This window comes from Panthera uncia, assembly GCF_023721935.1.
Source record: "Panthera uncia isolate 11264 chromosome B3 unlocalized genomic scaffold, Puncia_PCG_1.0 HiC_scaffold_1, whole genome shotgun sequence".
NCBI lineage: Eukaryota > Metazoa > Chordata > Mammalia > Carnivora > Felidae > Panthera > Panthera uncia.
The window spans coordinates 5,287,611-5,305,819 of NW_026057582.1; the positions used below are offsets into that span (position 1 = coordinate 5,287,611).

Sequence of the window (18,209 nt, forward strand, 5' to 3'; positions counted from 1 at the left end):
CAGGACAGACAACACCTCCTAAAATCGGCCGAGCTCGCTGTCAGATGTGGTGCAGCAGGCATGAGATTTAGGCTCACCGTTTTCATCTTAGGTCATTTTACCGGGGTGGAATTTAAATACAATAAAATCGGGGCGCCTGGGTGGCTCAGTCGGTTGAGCGTCCGACTTTGGCTCAGGTCATGATCTCGCGGTTCGTGGGTTCGAGCCCCACGTCGGGCTCTGTGCTGACAGCTGGGAGCCTGGAGCCTGTTCCAGATTCTGTGTCTCCCTCTGCGGCTCATGCTCTCTCACATTGTCTCAAAAATAAATACATGTTAAAAATCAGTAAATAAATACAATAAAATCCACACTTCTAACGTGGACGTTCTGCTAGAAGCCCACAAATCCTGCAGCCACCACCACAGTCAAGTTCCAGATCCTTCTGTCACCCCTAACACCTCCCTCGTGCCCCCATCCCTGGCAGCAACTGATCTGCCTTCTGTCGCCACGCTTTTGACGATTTAGACTCCTCAGAGTTAATCTTGCTGTTTTTCGTTGGCCAGGAAGACAAGGCCTTCTTGAAAAACCACAGCCTTTCTGTGCGCGCAACAATGGCCATCAAGCTGCGCTTAGGAGAAAAGGAGATTTTGGAGAAGGCGGTGAAGAGCGCGGCCGCCAACCGGAAGTACTACCGCAAGCAGATGGAGGCGGGGGCCCCGCTGCCCCGGTGCGAGGAGAGCGGCACGGGGGGCGCCAGGCTGCCCTTGGCCTTGAGGAGCCTGGAGGAGGAGGCCGGCGCGCACGAGGCCCTCACCCTGGCCGAGGCCGTGGGCGGGGCGAAGGCCGTGGAGAACGGGCTCGTGAACGGCGAGAACTCTATCCCCAACGGGACGGGGGCGGAGAAGGAAAATTTAAATCGGGAGGAAAGCCGGAGAGCGGCCGAGGGCACCAAAGAATCTTGTGCAGACGGCACGGAGGGCGCCAGGGAGCAGCAGCCCCGCGGAGGTGCCGTCTGCACCGAGCTGAGCTGAGCGGAAGTTCGTGGACCGTCCAGTCGCGTCGCCGTGCTCCCTTGTTCACGTTGTTTCTTTCCGCAGAGAGGAAAATATGTTTTTGCTGCTTTATATAAAAATGATTTTTTTTTAAGTTATTTAAAAAAAATCTAGCTTCCCTTTTTGATTAAGATAGCCATCTTGCTTCTGGGCAAAACAAACAGGTTGCCGGGCCTCGACGGCAGACCGGGCAAGGGGTGCTTTGGCAGCCCCTGTAGACCCACTGTGGGCACCCGTGTGTTCTTCCCGGGGACGCGCGCAGGTCGGCCGTCAGCCGTGCTCTGGCGGGCCTGGCCCCCTGCCAGCCGCGGCTGCAGCCTCTCTGCCCCCTGCCAGCAGGACGGGGTGACGCGTTCCGGGTGCTCAGCGCCGGCCGGGCTCCAGGTTTGGCAGCTCGAGGTTCGGGGCGACATCTTTTTTTTTTTTTCCTAAAATAGTGCCCCGGTACTGAAAGAAAGGTTAAGGTGGCAACCTTATTTTTAATAGTTTTAAATGTTGGTGATAATCCTAATTATATAAATACACACACACACACACACACACACACACACACACCACACAGCCCTAGTGATTTCTAAAGATTTGTTTACCTTTTGTGTTTGGTTTTACCGTATGAAGAACTTGCCCCCTCTCCTTGAATCACCGTAGGACATGCATCCTCCTCCTCATTTTAAATGTTGGCTCTGATTTTAACGTGGTGCGTTTGATTTCCCGCGTCGGTCACGGAGGGTCTGTGGCGGCGGCGGGGCCTCAGCTCTCCAGGGCCGCGTGCACAGCGAGGCGGCTCCCCGGCTCTTCGGTTTTCACAAGCTAGAGATTTTCAAAGCTACACTTTTGAGTAAAAAGCCTTATTAAAAGGAAAACATGATTAATACTTTTGTCTCTTCCTTTCCTTGGAGTGGGACAGGCCCTTCGGACTGAGCTCCGATGCAAACCATCCTGCTTTATCCGCGGAGCTGTTTGGAAGCTGCCCGGTGCCCGATGTCCAGTGCTCTGCTTGTCCCGGGGACCCAGGGTCGCGCGGGAGGCCTGAGGTCAGCCCCTCTGCAGCCTGCGAGGGGCTGAGCCCGACACAAGCAAAGGAGCGCTTGAAGTTGTGGGGGAGGTGAAGGCTCGGGCTAGCGTCCCCTGAAGGCCACTGGCTCCCGGGTTACAGGTTGCCAGCCTTCCTCCACTACGGGTTTTCACGCTGTCTCCGGGGTCCTGACAATTAAGTTCTTTTGGAAAACGCTGTGTAAATAACCCGGCCGTTTCGGTAAACACTGTTGTGCACAGGTAGTCTTCAGGACATTGTCTGTGTCTCTCCTTGGAGAAGACAGGGCTCTGCAGATAAATTGCTTAATTCCGCACTGAGGATCCGGAGTCTTACAGAGCTCAGGAGGTCGTTGAATGCGAGGGGCAGGTTTTGTCTTTACAGGTGCTTAGCAGCATTCATCAGCGCTGACGCCTAGAACTCTCGTGCGTTGTTGGTACGAACTCAACTCCAGCTTATTAATAAGCACACCTGTGGTGGCGAGCTCCCCCATCAGCCTTGCATCTGAGACCCTTTACCAAAAGTATGAAGAGCCTATAAAACGTACCTATTTCCCAAGGAAGCACCGTGGTATTCGAGGCATTTTCTACTCTGGATAGGGAGGTCCCAGAGATTAGAACTTCAATGACTCATTTGTCTGTAGATACATTTTCTCATTGGTTTAAAAGTGAAGTCTAGTATCCAATATCTCCTTGGAAAAATTACATACGGTTCAGATGTAAAGTAGTGTCGTGAGACAGGATAGTTGTCAGAATATTTCCTGGAAAAGATACGAGTCCAGATGGAGCTCACAGAGCCCTGGGTGGAAATCGGGCTTCAAGTTCTGGCCCTCACAGCACAGCTGGTGGGTGTCAGGCCCTTCTCTCCACTTACTTGGAAGGTAATTATCAGAAGTCCCTGCTTCAAGGGGTGCCTGGGGGGCTCAGTCTGTTAAGCGTCTGACTTCAGCCCAGGTCATGATCTCGTGGTTTGTGGGTTTGAGCCCCGTGTCAGGCTGTGAGCTGTCAGCTCAGGGCCTGGAGCCTACTTGGGTTTCTGTGTCTCCCTCTCTGCCTCTCTCTCTCTCTCTCTCTCTCTCTCTCTCAATCTCTCTCTGCCCCTCCCCTGCTCATGCTTTCTCCCTCTCTCTCTCTCTCTCTCTCTCTGTCTCTGTCTCTCAAATAAACATCAAAAAATTAAAAGTCCCTACTTGAAAATTTGGAGACTGTTCATTCTGTCAATTAAATCCCCATCAACAGGTTAACAGGTTAACAGGTTGTTAAGGTTATCAGACCAAAAAGTGATTATATAAATTAGGCCCCCAGTCAAGGACAATCTTTGCCTTTGTGACATAAAAATGGGGCTGGTAAGAACAGAACTTTTCCATGTGGAAGGAAAGATTATCTGTTGAACAACATCGCTGCCCTAAGTTGGGTGGCCTTGCCCTAGAGTGGCCTGGAGACCACAGCACACATTAGTCTCCATCCTGCCCCATTCCAGCTCAGCAGACACAGTACTGGTCACAAACACTCAGAGCCACATCCTAAGCATTTGAAAATTGAGGAAAAAGTGATTAAATTGGCATTGAAGAACCATCATTGCCATCTGTCATGAAAATAGACCTTTCTCTCAAATCATTTTAAAGTTTACTTTCTTCTTCATGCTTTTGGATCGGAGGCTGTTCAGGCTAGTCATTGGAAAAATGCCAGCCTTTGCTTCTGTTTCTTAGCTTTGTGTGTTATTTGTGTAAACACTTAGCAATTAGATTTCACCAGCCTAGAAAAACTACCCAGTTTTTCCCACAAACTGGCAATTGATAGGTGACTTCCCCCGATAGTTTCTAGACTGGGCTCACTAAAAGATTTTTTTTTTTTTTTTTTTTTGATAGAGTAAGGCATTAAAAACATTCTCGGGTTAAAAAAAAAAAATATTCTCAGGTTCTCCATACAGTACACTGGGTTATGCTAAATTAAGGCTTCCTTTAAAAACAGGGAATTAATTTTCTGCAAATCCTTCCTTGTTGTATTTTTTGGTGGTTAATATGTATATGTCGGAGTGAGAGAATTAAAGAAATAAAAACGAAGAAAGTACCTGTGACTTGAGCTTAGAACTAAAATCGGACTGTCCGTAAGGAAAATGAGGAGTCAGAGTGGTGGCTGATTTGGGGGGTGAGTTTCAGAGAGCCCAGATCTTTAAGTGCTGTAACCATGGCTACGGGAAGAAGCTTTTTATGTGATATATTATGCCATGTTTGTATTATTGATCTGGCAAAATGAGCGTGTTCAATCGGGTCTAGCTGATGCCCTGAGCCAAGATTTGGGCTCACTCGAATTTGAATGTCAATTTCAGGCAGCTCATTAGGGGTCAGCCTCCTGTTTGAATCTGCAGCCCCTTACATAATGTATTCCTAAAATTCTCGGTGCAAATTGAATTTGAGTAACTGGAATTGTATTCAAATGCACTGGCAAATTTGTTATTTAAATGAAACTGCAGTGCTGGTCCAGGGTGGGAGTTTGGGCTGAGAGGGAGGAGGCCAGAATGTCCACAAGGTCCGGGAGCATAGGAGGGGTGGGCCCAGTTATGTCTCCGCAGAGGCCCAGCCAGGCCAGCAGGTCGGGAGGCAGACGTCCCCCCAGTGAACCCCGAGCGAGGGAGCACTTTTTAAGCCAGCCGCAGTCTGCAAGGGAGGACTCACGAGCACTGCTCAGGACCTGCTCAGGCTGCCGGCCACCAGCAGGGTGACTGTTGTAGAGGGTATTCTAAATGTCCGGGGTGCTTTGATTTTATTAATCACTTTACAGAGCTGAGCGGGGAGGCCATCCACAGCGGCTAAGCGTTCACGTTCCGAACACAGACCTGGGATCTCCTGGCCGCGGGATGGGGCCCGGTCCTTGGACGTTTTTGTGCCTTCCTGCAGAATATCTGTGCTTCCTACCTCTACAGGCTCCGGGTCTGCCGAATGAGATCATGCATTTCCAAGCTTCTGGCACCGTGTCTGTGCATGCTAAGCATTCAGGAAATGTTGGTTCTTACGATTCTCTAAGCCTCAGCCATTCTCAGGACGCAGAGAATGTTCCTGGGACCCGGGATAGCAAAAGGATCCCTGCTCCGCAGGCCAGCAGCTTGGAGTGCGCACTGACTGAGCAACTGCGGACCTGGACCAAGTGACAGCTGCGACCCTGGTGCAGTGCCAGGTTCCGTGGGTCGTTCTGGCTTCCTAAGAAACCCTCGGTGCCCTCGAGGTGACGAGGCGACCACTTGAACCAATAATCCGGGCAGACCATGCCACGGGTCATTAGAGGGGTGGGACCCCGTGCTCTAGTACCGGAGGAAGGGAGGTGTGGGAGGATGGGCCTCTGGCGGGGCTTTCGGGGGGCCCAGGAGAGCCCCAAGTCCCTGCCTCCTGGAGAGGGGTCCTGCAAGAGACGGAGTCCTGGGCACTGTGCCCAGATCCTGCGAGGAGAACTCAGGGAGGGGAGGCCACCTGACTTGTACCGAGTAGCTTCTTTACGCGGAAAAATGGAGCGGTCACCAGCTCCCTTGGACACAAATGCCACCGTCGGTGTTTCCCTTAGAAACGAGATAAAAAGGCAGAGAAGCCTGTGTTCGTGGACTCCTCAGCAGGACTTGTGGAGTTGGGAACGTCGGTGCCGGTTGTCACACAGATCAGCCCCGACTCCCACACACCTGCGGGTGAGAGTGTGTGTCAGTACGTTTTATACGTGTAAATGTGTGCGCACACACACGTGTGCACACACATGCGCGTATGGCACTCCGTCAGAGCTCGGACCTTCATCTCCAGGCAGCAGAGAGCCCCGGGGAACGGCCTCGCCGGCTGCCCCACTGAGGGGACGCCCCCTCCCTCCCGGAACCAGGCTGGCGTGAAATCTCCCCCTTGTCCTCTTGCTGTCCTGCCTTGTTGTGCCCTGACCCCTGCAGCGTGTCCCAGAGAAGAGGACCACGTTGTGGCTCGCACCTCAAAGCATCCTTTCCCCTCCTAAAACACGGTTCTGGAGAAGCCACTTTTAGGATGAGTGGCTGCTCTCGGGCCCGCACACCCCGGGTGGGGTGGGGGTGGGGTGGGGCTCGGGGCCCCGTGCTCCCTTTCCACAGAGTGTGTGAGGCCTCCGCCCGACCCCCCCCAGACTCACACACTCTCCACCCTTCACCCACGCCAAATCTGCACTCCTGAAAAGTACGCGATGGCCCAATTCCCACTCAGGTGTATACGTGTGGAGAGACTCCGCCATTCTTCCGGAGTATTTGCATTTGGACCGGCAACCAAGGTTTTAGCCCCAGAAGAAGTTGTCCAGAAAACAGGGTCCGGCTCCGATACCAGGCAGAGGTAAGGTGGATCCGATCGCTCTGTTTCCTGCTGTGGTCTGGGCCCCATGGCGGGTTTCTTGATGCTCGAGGCCTTGATTTTCTCTTCTTTTCCAAGTTTAAATTAAAACAAATTTTTCTAAGTGTTTCTTTATTTTTGAGAGGCACAGGGAGGGGAAGGTGCAGAGAGAGAAGGAGACAAAGAATCCGAAGCGGGCTCCAGGCTCTGAGCTGTCAGCACAGAGCCCGATGCGGGGCTCGAACCCACAAACCTCGAGATCATGACCTGAGCCGAAGTCGTCGGTCGCTTGACCAACTGAGCCACCCGGGGGCCCCAAGGCCTCGAATCCCTTATCTGCAAAACGGAATAACCACGTGAGGCTGTGGGGAGGAGGAGTTCTGACGTGGTTCTCAAGAAATAGCTCCTGGCCTTACTGAGAACCGTGGCAGGGAGCCCGTGTACTAAGCCAGTGGCAGGACGCTAGGCTCTGGATCCTGAGGGAGCAGGTCCTGCGTGGATGAGAGGGCTGCCCATCAGCCCTGCGGTCACAGGAGACGGACCTCGTTCTGTGGCCACCGTCGTGCAGGCCGGGGGCTCTCCCAACCTGGCAGGTGTCTCAGCCTCCTATAACGGGCACCTCTGGATGTCTTGGTGTGCAGTTTTTAAGTAAATCTCATAGGCACCTCGAAACAGGTGCAGAGGACAAGAGAGGGGACAGTGAGCCATCGAGGTCCACCCGGGCAGACCTCAGCTGGTGCCAGATCCCAAATCTCGTTGTCAGGTGAGTCCCGACATGCACCTGGGGAAACACTGCTCTTTCATGCAAGAATTGCAAGAAAGGTTTTATTTTGGTCACTGGCAGTCGTCAAAATCGCCAGCTTCGGGCTTCCGTTCTCTAAGGAATTGTCACTCTTAAGACTACCGTGTGATTAGCGTCCGGAAATCCAGTCCGAGCGCTCCTTGGATCTTAAAAGGAACCAGAATGGCTGTTTTGGCCGAGTAGTAGCAGAAAAGGGGGAAAGGGGATCCCGCCCCCCCCCCCCCCACACACCGGCTCTGCTCTCGGTGCTGACCCACGTGGCAGGGGCAGGTGCTTAAAGCCCGGTTTCACAGACGACAAAGTGTGGGTCCGGTCACCATGTTGAGCCGACGGGAAAGTGAGATGCTGTCGCCCCAGGGTCCTGGTGCGACAGGGACTCACCGCCTTGTGATTTGGATCACTTGGTGTCCGCTAAGCACCGGCCGGACGCCGTCACCAGGCTCCGGGTACACACAGCCCACGATCTGGGGCCCGCTGTTGGGCAGCTTGAGGACGACCCCGGCTCAGCCCGCGGCTGCACCTGCTTTCCCTTTTTCCCTTCTCACCAGAAAGGAGGCCAGGGCTTTTCACTCCACAGTATACAGAATTATAGATTACCCATATGCTCATCTCTGCCCACCTTTTACCCCCTTCCTCCCCCAACAGGTTCATTGTTGGTGTCAAACAACAGAGAATTTAATTCTGATTTCACACCTTCCTGGAAGTGCTTTGAAAACCCACTCCAGGAGCTGGGGTCATCTTCATGTTCCTAGATACTAATTTTCAGATCTTCTCACATTCCGGGAGGTTCTGAATGGGTAGTGGGATTACAAGAGGGGACCCCAGCTTTCAAGGGACTCAGTAAGTGACCGTGAAATCCCTGTGTCCTTTGTGGCTGGCCTGGGAGAGCCTCAGCAGTGGGGATTCATCCCATTTGCTCAAACCGGTCGGTAGAGGCCCCGTCCCCAAATGAAGTCATTTAAGAAACCACCTGTTGGGGCGCCTGGCTGGCTCAGTCGGTTGAACTTCTACTTCGGCTCAGGTCATGTTCTCACGGTCCGTGAGTTGGAGCCCCACGTCGGGCTCTTTGCTGACAGCTTGGAGCCTGCTTCGGATTCTGTGTCTTCCTCTCTCTCTGACCCTCCCCCGTTCATGCTCTGTCTCAAAAATAAATAAACATTAAAAAAAATTTTTTTTTAAGAAAAAAAAAAGAAACCACCTGTTAATCCCGTTTGGGGTTGACTTGATTGTTTACCAGTACAGGAAAAGTCACAGGGCCACACACACGTACAACACCCTATCCTAAATGGACAGCTAGCGAGGAAAGGAGGGGATCCAGGGTCAGTGATAGACTGAATCAGGCACGGAAGCTGGTCCTCAGTTTCCACTTTGCTCCTGAGGCTCCTGGTGTTTCCTGCCCAAGCCGCCTCTGGTCCGAGCGGGCAGGTGCTCTGCCCGTGGAAGCTGCGGTGCAGCGAACGGTCCAAATATACCTCCCTGAAACAAATATTAAACGACTCCTGTAGGCATCAGATAATTCTGCAGGCTACCTCGAAGGAAGTCAGGATTTCCAGCAGCAATTAAATTGCATGATTGGATACAGGGAAAGTTTTATAATTGCTCCCAGGTAGCAATTTATTAGGATAGATGTTACTTATGACATGTGTCAAAAAGGTCAAAGTTTATACTTCCTTGGGCATTAACCTAATCTTTGAAACTCCGAAACTTACACTTTTTGGTCATTAATTTTTTTTTTTACGAGCAGAGATTTTGACAATTAACCCAGTTAATAAAGGTCAAATTTCAATTTTTTTTCCAATTTCTGGAGCACTTAACTTATTCTTTTCTGAAAATGGGAAGATGGGGGATGATACATAGTTATTAAATGAACACAAGGATGTGGTTCCGCTGTCAGGGTGATGATTATAAAACAGCCGATACTGGCAGAACAGGATTGCTGTGTATCTGACGGAAAGTAGACTACAAGCCCAGGAAATAGAAAAATTAAGCTCCCGTGCTGTGTGCGGTTAGTAGGGTGCTGTGAGTACATGCCCTTGTTAAATCATCTCCCGGTTGCAGTCATTCAGTTACGTAGACTTCAGGCTTCCGCCGTTGAATCTGCACATTTGAAAGTCAGTCATTTCGGCACACTTGCGCCAAGTACGATGTGAGTAAAGAACCAGTGTCACCTGCTAGACCGGATTCCTCAGATGAACCCGCAGATGGGCCAACAGCAACTGAGGCGGCCTCGTCACCGCGCCCAGAGGGTGGGCGGGGCGGGAGCCCCCAGGGCCCTTCCTTCACACGCCACCGCGGACAGCGCCCCCAGAAGGGACAGCGCCCCCAGAACGGGCAGCGCAGGTGTATGAGGGAGGAGGGGAAATTCACCACCGGTTCATGGCCCGGCAAACAGCAGAGAAAGTCCACAGACCCCTCCTTTACCACCCAAACACGACAGACCAAACTTCCCTTTCCGCTCTCGTCAAAACCTCCAGTTGGGGCAACTCCCCAGGAGGGCAAGCTTCCTGGGGGCTCCTACCTGGGCAATCCCCATTGCCCTGCTCCGACAGCGCCCCTTGGTGGCAGCGCCTCGTGGGACGAACCGCCCGCCAGGAGGCTGCCCAGGAAAAAAACCGACTCACACACCCTTGGGAGCAGGTACCCTGCCCAGACCCAGCCAAGAGCCTGATTCTCCAAGGGGTGGGGTTTGCTGCTGCTGTTGTGTTGTAGAAATAAAGGCCCCTCATGAGATGTGCCCAGCGTTAAAGAACCAATATATCAAAACCATATTTACACGACATCTGTTTATCCAACAACGATGTGCAAGCAGCCGGCACCCTACGTCTTCCGCCCCAGGCCGTCCGGCCCTGGACATCGCCCCCACCTGCTTCTCCGTGCTTAAACTCTTGGGCCGAGGCCTGGCTTCCCCCGCACGGTGCAACTGCCCGCTGTATCCGGGGTCCTCCTAGCATCTCTGTCTGCCTCCTGTGCCTCGCACATAGTAGGTACCCAGAAAATGCCAAAGAAAAAGGAAGGGGGCTTGAAACTGAATAACAACAAAAATAGTCTCTCCAAAAATACACCATTTGGGAAATTGTTAGGGGGGGTGCGTTTGGGGGTGCCTGGGTGGCTCAGCAGGTTGAATGTCCGGATCTTGGTTTCGGCTCAGGTCATGATGTCATGGTTTGTGGGTCCAAGCCCCGTGTTGGGTTCCACACTGCCGGTGCGGAGCCTGCTTGGGATTCTCTCTCTCTGCCCCTCGCGCACTCTGTCTCTCCTCCTCTCTCAAAAATAAATAAAAAGAAGGGTGACTGACTTCGTGCCCTCTTCCCACCGATTCCACGGGTCTATGCCAAGCAGACAGTGTGCATGCGTAGACTTTTCCCAGAGATGTCGTCGGGAGACAAGAAGGTGACTCAGTTTACAAAACTCTGGTTGGCTGCAAGGCCTCAGGAACTGTTTTTCATGCCGTGAGGGCCACCTGCCCGGGATGCCATGGGAAGGAAAAGCAGGGGAGAGGAGCTGCGTCTGCGGTTCCCAAAATATCCCCGCAGGCGGCAAACCTGGGTTAAATCTGAGCGCACCTGATGTCTGAGCCCTTTGTGGGGCTTGGTGCTAACAGAGGCTGTTGTGACCTAGCCAAGAAATCGGGAAAGACGACTGTGGCCTTCTGTTTTTCTTCCTTTCGACCTCCACCGCCCACGGGGGACCTGCCCCCTGCCCTCTCGCTGTCTTGCCTCCCTACCTCCTTGGTAACCTCTCACACTGTCCCCCCGCCACCCTCCCTGGCTCCCTCTTTGCCACCCCATCTCTGCTCCTGTTTCCACAGTCGATTGCCTCGCAGATTTTATTGGGATTTACAATGCTAGGGATTTACAGGGAGCCAGCCCCCCCCCCCCCCCCCCCCCCCCGGGGGCGGGCCAGGCGGGGGGGCGCCAGCGGGGCAAGGGCTCAGTGGGCCGGGGGGGGGGGGGGGGGGGGGGGTGGCTGGTGGTGAAGAGGACACGGCAGGGCAGCCTGGCCCCAGTGGACAGGGAGATGGGTGCTGCCTGGCTCTCCTAGGGCCCCGGGGGCTGAGCGGGGGGGGGGGGGGGGGGGGCTGGGCCAAGTGGAGGGAGGGGCCTCCGAGGGGCCTGTCACACAGCTTTCCGCACCAGGCAAAAGAAGCTTGGCTTTTCTCCAGGGAGGGGCGCTCTGAACTTCCATGAGGCTCCTGTGGGGCCCCACCCGGCCCTGGGGGGACCAGACTAGTGTGGGGAGACGCCCAGGTATCTGCAGCAGTGGAGGGAGGGGGAGGGAGGGGCTAGGGCAGAGAGTTGCCTCAGGCCCCCTCTTCTATCACTGTCTCTGATGGAGGCAGGCCTTTAACTGACTTGGGCTTCTCCAACTGCAGGACGGGAGACCCAGGAACGCGGAAAAGCTTGAGCACCAACCTGAACGACCGGATGTATGTGCCGGAGGGACGTGGGACTCTTGGCGGTGGTCGTATCTCAGCAGGAAACACAGCTACATCTTCGGGAAGCATGGGCCTTTCGCTCAATTTCGGCAAATCTACCCAAATCTAAAGTGCCTTCCTTTTCTGGGAAAGCCTGCACCTTCCCCTTGTTGGCTCTGCCCGCCCCCCCAACCCCCCAGGTCCCGGGGAAGGCCTGCAGGCACGTGGAGGAGGCTGGCATATCCCGCAAAGCCCAGGGCATTCAAGATGGATAGATGGGACTACATTCATTTCTCTTTAATCGCCTGGAAGACAATTCCACCGGGGTGCCTGGGGGGCTGGGTCGGTTAAGCGTCCGACTTCGGCTCAGGTCATGATCTCACGGTTTGTGGGTTCGAGCCCCGCGTCGGGCTCTGTGCTGACAGCTCGGAGCCTGGAGCCCGCTTCGGATTCTGTGTCTCCCTCTCTCACTGCCCCTCCCCTGCGCACACTCTGTCTCTGTCTCTCAAAAATGAATAAATGTTAAAAAATTAAAAAAAAATCATCGACTCATGATTTGGGCTCAGATCCTGATCTCACAGTTTGGGAATTCGAGCCCTGCATTGGGCTCTGCACTGACAGTGCGGAGCCTGCTTGAGATTCTCTCTCTCCCTCTCTCTCTGCCCCTCCCCCACTTGTGTATGTGTGCGTGTGTGTGTGTGTGTGTGTGCGTGTTCTCTCTCAAAATAAATAAACATTTCTTTTAAAAAAGAAAACTCTACCATAAACAAAGGCAAAAGACATTTCCTCCCCACAAACTGGGAGAAAGCATTTGCAACATTTACTGTGGACAGAGGACTAGTATCTCTATTACAGAAAGAACTGAAACTTGAGAAACAAAGGACCAAACGCTTGAAAGAAAAATGGGGAAAAGATGAGAAGCCAATTCACACGCACGAAGTCATCAAACAGAGAAAAAGTGCCCCAACTCACGCATCACAGGACAGGGGCACCATGAACCCCCCCCCCCCCCCCCGCAGGAGGCTTGAGCAAAGACACAACATCACCTCCGTGGGGTTCTTGCCCAGAATGCACACCTTTGGGCCACTCCTGACAAAACCTCAGACAAAGCCAAACTGAGGGACATCCTACAAAATGACCAACCACTCAGCCCTCTCCCACGGCGCCAGGGGTGTGAAAGACAAGAACGCCCCAGGAAGTGCTCAAGCCTGGAGCGGCCGGGGACTCCCAGCTAAAGCAGCGTGGGGTCCCGATGGGGTCCTGCGGCGGAAAAGGACACAAGTGGAAAACCTGAGTTTGCTGACCACAAACGTACAGTCTTCTGTAAGTCAGAAAACGAAAATCTGGGCCCTGTGTTCTGGCTAAGACTGCCTGGTCTGGACCTGCCCTGCCACTTGGCTGCGCCTCAGGGTCCCAGTCCCGGCCGCGTGGACAAGGTCTCGGTGACAGGGCCTGCACACAGCTCTCAGGAAGGCGCCCGGGACCCGGGGGCCGCCGGGAGGTCAGCTGCCAGGCTGCACAGAGAGACTACAAAATCAGTTCTCCGTTTCTCTTTGTAAAAATACGGAAAGAAGTAGACAGATCTGTAGCAACACAGAAGGGTCCAAGTGGTGCTTTTTTGTTTTTCAGATGAAATGCTGGGAGGCCGGTGGACCACACAATGAAGGCAATTGAAAAAACTCGGCCAAGGGGCGCCGGGGTGGCTCAGTCGGTTGAGTGTCCACCTTCGGTTCAGGTCACGATCTCGCGGTTCGTGGGTTCCAGCCCCACGTCGGGCTCTGTGCTGACGGCTCGGAGCCTGGAGCCTGCTTCAGACTCTGTGTCTTCCTCTCCCTCTGCCCCTCCCCCCTTGTGCTCTGTCTTTCTCTCACAGGTAAACATTAAAGAAAATAAAAATAAAAAATAAAAAGCTCAGCCAATAGCAATGCTGCAGTTCATCTCCAGGGAAGGGGGAGTAACAGGCACTGAGCACTTACCTGTCTGGTGGGTTTCAGGGGCCCTAACAGGTTCCACTCTCCCCCCCCCCCCCCCCCCCCTGCCTCCCCACCGGGCCAAGGAGGGTGGGTCATCACAGCACCTCAAAGGTGGCTTCCTCCAATGCCTCGCCCTGCCTGTCCCTCTGGCTTGGAATGTCCTTCCTGCCACCATGTGCTTAACAAATTTGTCCTTTCTGACCCTGCAGACCTGCCACCCACCTGGTGACCCCCCCCATATCCTCCCCCACCTGGTGGACCCAAACCCCTCCCCCCGGAGGCCGCACGCTCCCCCACGATCACCAGAACGTGGACATTTCATGGGAACTAGTTTCTGGTCTCCCTCTGAGTCCCCTCAGTCCCCTCTGTGAGTCGGAGGGACGGGAGGAAGAATGAATTCGATTCCCAAGTGCCAGCCTTTGTGTCGCCCGCCCCCCTCGGACATTCCAGTGTCTCACTGGACAGCCGAGGGAGCTGAGGCCTGGTAATGTGAATGCACGTGCGTGTGCAGGTACACGAGCGTGTGTATGTGTTTCTGCAAATGTGTTACATGTGTGGCCGTGTGACCGGGGCCTGGGGAGGCTGGCTGCAGCCCCTGTGCCCTCGCTGGACGAGGCAACACACACTGTGATCACCTGCTTTCTCCAGACGAGGAACTGGGCCCAGAGAGGCCTGCGTCCCCTCCCCAGGGGCACAGTCAGGGAGGGCCAGGCCGGCTTCCCTCTAAGTGGCCGGCCCCGGGTCCAAGCGGCCTCGGGTGGCTCAGGAGCAGCCCTTCCGGCCACACTGAAAGGACAGAGAAGTATCTTGCTGTGACAATGGGTCCTGCAGGGTGTCGCTCAGATGGGCCGCCTCAAAATCAGTAGGCTCCCCCCCCCACCCCGCCCAGGCCTCCTCAGCGGGCCTTTCACAGGTGCTCATGTCCTTCTCTGCCATCAAGCTGTGAACCCCTCAAAGTCAGAGACACCTCACGTTCGGCTGTGATGCGGCCACATTTCTAAACTCTGAGTCCTGCACACCCAGTGCCCCGCCCTGAAGGATGTTCATTTCTCCACCCGGGAGGCTGAAGACGGAAAGTGGCTCCTGAGTCCTCACGACTCGGACCCTGTCGTCAGGCCCCCTTCGAATTGTAAGGATCCCTCCATCCACCCCCACGCCCTAGAAGGACGATGCAACATCTACGCCAAGAAGGAGGACGATTTTATTACCCCATTTCCTGGAGGGGGACAACTGAGGCCTTGGAGGTCAAACTCGTTTCCTCCCATTTGAGGGGAAGATGCTGTGGTTCTCTGCTCCCGTTCTCTTCCCCGGACGCGGAGGCCAGTGTCGGGAAGTCCTTCCAGCCCTGGGCGTCTGCCTTCCCATGTCTGCCTCGGGAGCTCTACCACCAGGATCAAGTTCTCACCTCTCTTTCTTCTTATTTAAAAACAAACGAAAACTATTTCTCACCACCCACATCCAACTGTAGCTGCATCCGATTATATTAAAATACCCCCTTCCTTGACTCTATTCTATTAAGTGCTATCACTTTCCGGTCAACTATTTCTCTTGCAAAAAGAAATTGTAGTCGTGAGGACACTTCCTCTCCATCAGAGAAAAGAGGTTCGGTGCCTGTTATCAGAGTGAGTCCGCGGGGCTGAAATCTGTGATGTGCCCAGACAGCTCGGGGACCAGGGAAGGGGCCTCACGCAGCAGGATGAAGGAATGCTTCTGGAAGTCCACAGTCCCGAGGAGCACAGGTGGTGCACACTGAGCATTTCTCGGCTTTCGAGAACAGTTCCACAGAGCGAGGCCAGGGCGAGGCTAGCTCACTGGGGAACCTCACGGCCGGGAGACTGGGAGTCCCATCTGACCTCAACGTGGGGGGGGGGGGGGGGGGAGGCTGCCCATTTTGTGGATGAGGAAACAGGCTCAGAGAGGCGGGCTGGTTCTGGACTGCAGGATCAGGGCTCCTGCCGAGCCAGGCTGGGCCTGTTCCTTTGTGACCTTGGGGAGCTCCTAGACCACGTGGTGCCTGCGCCAGGGAGAGTGGGGGTTGCAGTCACCCCCAGGTGCTTGTGGGGCTCGTATCCTGGAGGGAGACTCCTACAACAGAGCAGTAACAGGTAAGATGACTCCAGAGGATGACAAGTACTGGAAAGGAGAGGAGAGGAGCAGGGAGGGGAGGGGAGGGGAGGGGGGGGCGGGGAGGGGGAGGGGGGAGGTGGGGGTACGAGGGGGTTCCGATGTCATCGACGGGGAGGGGAGGGGAGGGAAGGGGAGGGAAGGGAAGGGAAGGGAGGGAAGGATGTTGTTAGGTTGGTTGGTGGCTGGAGACAGAGGCCCCTCAGGGAGGCGACGCGCCAGCCGCACGGTGACCCACAGAAGTGCCCTGGCGCGGGAAGGAACCTGGGTGGGGGGGTGGGGAGGTGGCTCAAGGCACAGAAAGGCCACTGTGGCCTCATGGGGTGGGGGGTGAGTGGGGTGTGGCACCACGGTGACGAATCCTCTGTGAGGAAAAGCCGGGAGCTGGTTGCACTGGGTTTCAGCTGAGCGGCCGGGTGGGTGGCGTGGAAGCCGTTTCCTGGGATGGGGAGAAAGCGGGGCAGGGAGGAGGGGGTCAGGAGTCCCATTTGGGCCCGATTACATTCGAGATGCCTGCCGGGCAGCCCAGCTGAGTGGAGGCAGATGGGTGGGTGTGCGGGAGGGACGTGCACGTGCACTTTTGGCACAGGCTGTAGACGCGGTGGCGTGGGGTCCTGAGCCGCCTGGGTGGCCGCCCTTGTCCCAGTACTGGGGCCGGGCCGCACCGGCCTGGAGGGGCCGGAGTTTGGCTGTCCCGACCTTGCTCTGCTGTCCCATTCAGAGGGACAAGCACGCAGGTCCGGAGAGGCGGGCCCCAGCAGGAGCCCCAGCTGGTCTGGGCACCCACATCCACAGGGTTCCAGCCTGGCTATGGGGGAGGGGGTCCTGGAGATTCCTGAAGGCCACTGGGACCCTCACTCACTCAGAAAGTATCCTCTGGCACTGTGTGCCCAGCTGGGGGTAGAGAGTGTGGGTCCAGGTGGGGGAGGTGGGTGGATTTGGGGGACAAGGGTAGTGACAAATAAGGCAGGCTCCTCGTTTGGGGTTCGGGGAGCAGGGCGCCACGACGCCGGGGAGGTCGCTGTGCCCGGCACATGGGCTTGAGGTGAAACCCGATAGAAGGAACCCGTGCTTCTCTGTGGCTGCCATCGGCTGCGCCTGCGCAGGCGTGAAGAATGCAATTTAATCCACTTGGCAAACCCCAGCTGCGGTTTGGGGTTTGGAGGAAAAGGGGCCGGGGCCAGGAGGCAGCAGGGGAGCACTTGAGAGGTGGGAGGGGGGTGCTAGAGAGGCGGGGTGTTGGGCTGAGCCCCAGACTACAAGGGAGGGTGCTGGAGGATGGGAGGGGCAAGCTGGAGCTGCTTTGGGGGGAGGTGATGAAGGTCAGGTGTGGCCGGGGCCGTGGGTCTCAGACCAGGTGGACAGTGAGTCCTCGGCCAGCATGAGGGCCCACGGCGGGGAAGCCCAGGTGCTTGGTGAGGACTTGTCCCCGAGGTGGCTACAGGGACCCCTGGGGACAGAGAACTGAATTCCAAGCCGACTCCGTTCCTTGGTTGGCCACGGACATCATCAGTGGCTCGGGGGGCTGCAGCCCACGGCCAAGGGTTCGCAGGCACGAGGCCCCTCCCCTTTCCAGGAGGCCTAACACTGCAAAGGGAGCCGGTAACCCCAGCCTTCTTGACAATGCTCAGTAATTTCTGGTAATGACCAGCCAGAAACAAAGAGCAAGCTCTCCTGAAAGGTCACTTATCCAAGAAAAGAAAATTATTCCTTTGCCTGGAGTCTGTCAACTTTTGCCTTAATTAATATCAAACGTGCACATGCTCGGCAGTGACTTCAAATGTTCGAGTGGACTTCCTGTGACATTTTTCATAAAAAAAATGTAAATCTTCCCGGACCGAGGCGTTCATCAGAGCCCCGCCTCGGTTCTCGGGAGCCTCCGCGGCGGACGGGCGCTGGCCCGGGTGGCAGTGACACGTGTGAACACACAGATCGCCTGTGGCCGCGTCAGAGCTGCTGGGGCAGGTGAGTCTCCCTCTCTGAGCCTCACCTTTATCAGCACCGATTTCCCGAGGCTGCTTTATGGATTACCCGGGATGCATTACGTGGGCTGCTTAGCCCAGAGCTGGGAGCCCACCCACTGTGGCCAGAGCCGCAGTCACTTGGTATGTCCCAGCCTGTGCTGGGCCCCAGGGACGAGCTGGGTGGGCGGGCCCTGTTTCAGAGCCGAGTCTCAAGGTTCTGCTTTTCAGACCCCAGGCAACTGTTGGCCTCCTCTCCTCCTTCCTCGGGGACCCCCAAGGCGGGTGCCCCGCCGTCTAGTGGTTGTTGATGCTGATGCGTCTGCTGCCCCGACCAGCCTGAAGCTGGTCCATCGGTGTCCAGCTCAAGGGCTGGTCTATGCTGGTGCCCTGGGGCCTTTCCTGGGGGAAGGAGGAGTCAGCGTGGACTGGGTCTCTGTGGAGGGGGAAGGGGCCTCTGTCGTCCAGGGGTCTGGGTAGGGCCGGCTCCCGGACAGAGACCGGGACTTTCACTTCCCTCCATGTAGCAGCAAAGCACTGTCCCGTCCAA

The 18,209-nt window shown here is 55.5% G+C and overlaps 1 protein-coding gene across 1 annotated transcript in view; it reads left to right on the forward strand.

The window, feature by feature from the left end:
* Positions 1-1,905, forward strand: part of SETD3 (SET domain containing 3, actin histidine methyltransferase) — an 81,046-nt gene extending 79,141 nt beyond the window's left edge. The window contains exon 13 of the mRNA XM_049612182.1: positions 543-1,905. Within this exon, the coding sequence (XP_049468139.1) occupies positions 543-1,010 (468 nt within the window). The 3' untranslated portion in view covers positions 1,011-1,905. The remainder of the gene's footprint in view (positions 1-542) is intronic.
* The last annotated feature ends 16,304 nt before the right edge of the window (positions 1,906-18,209 follow it).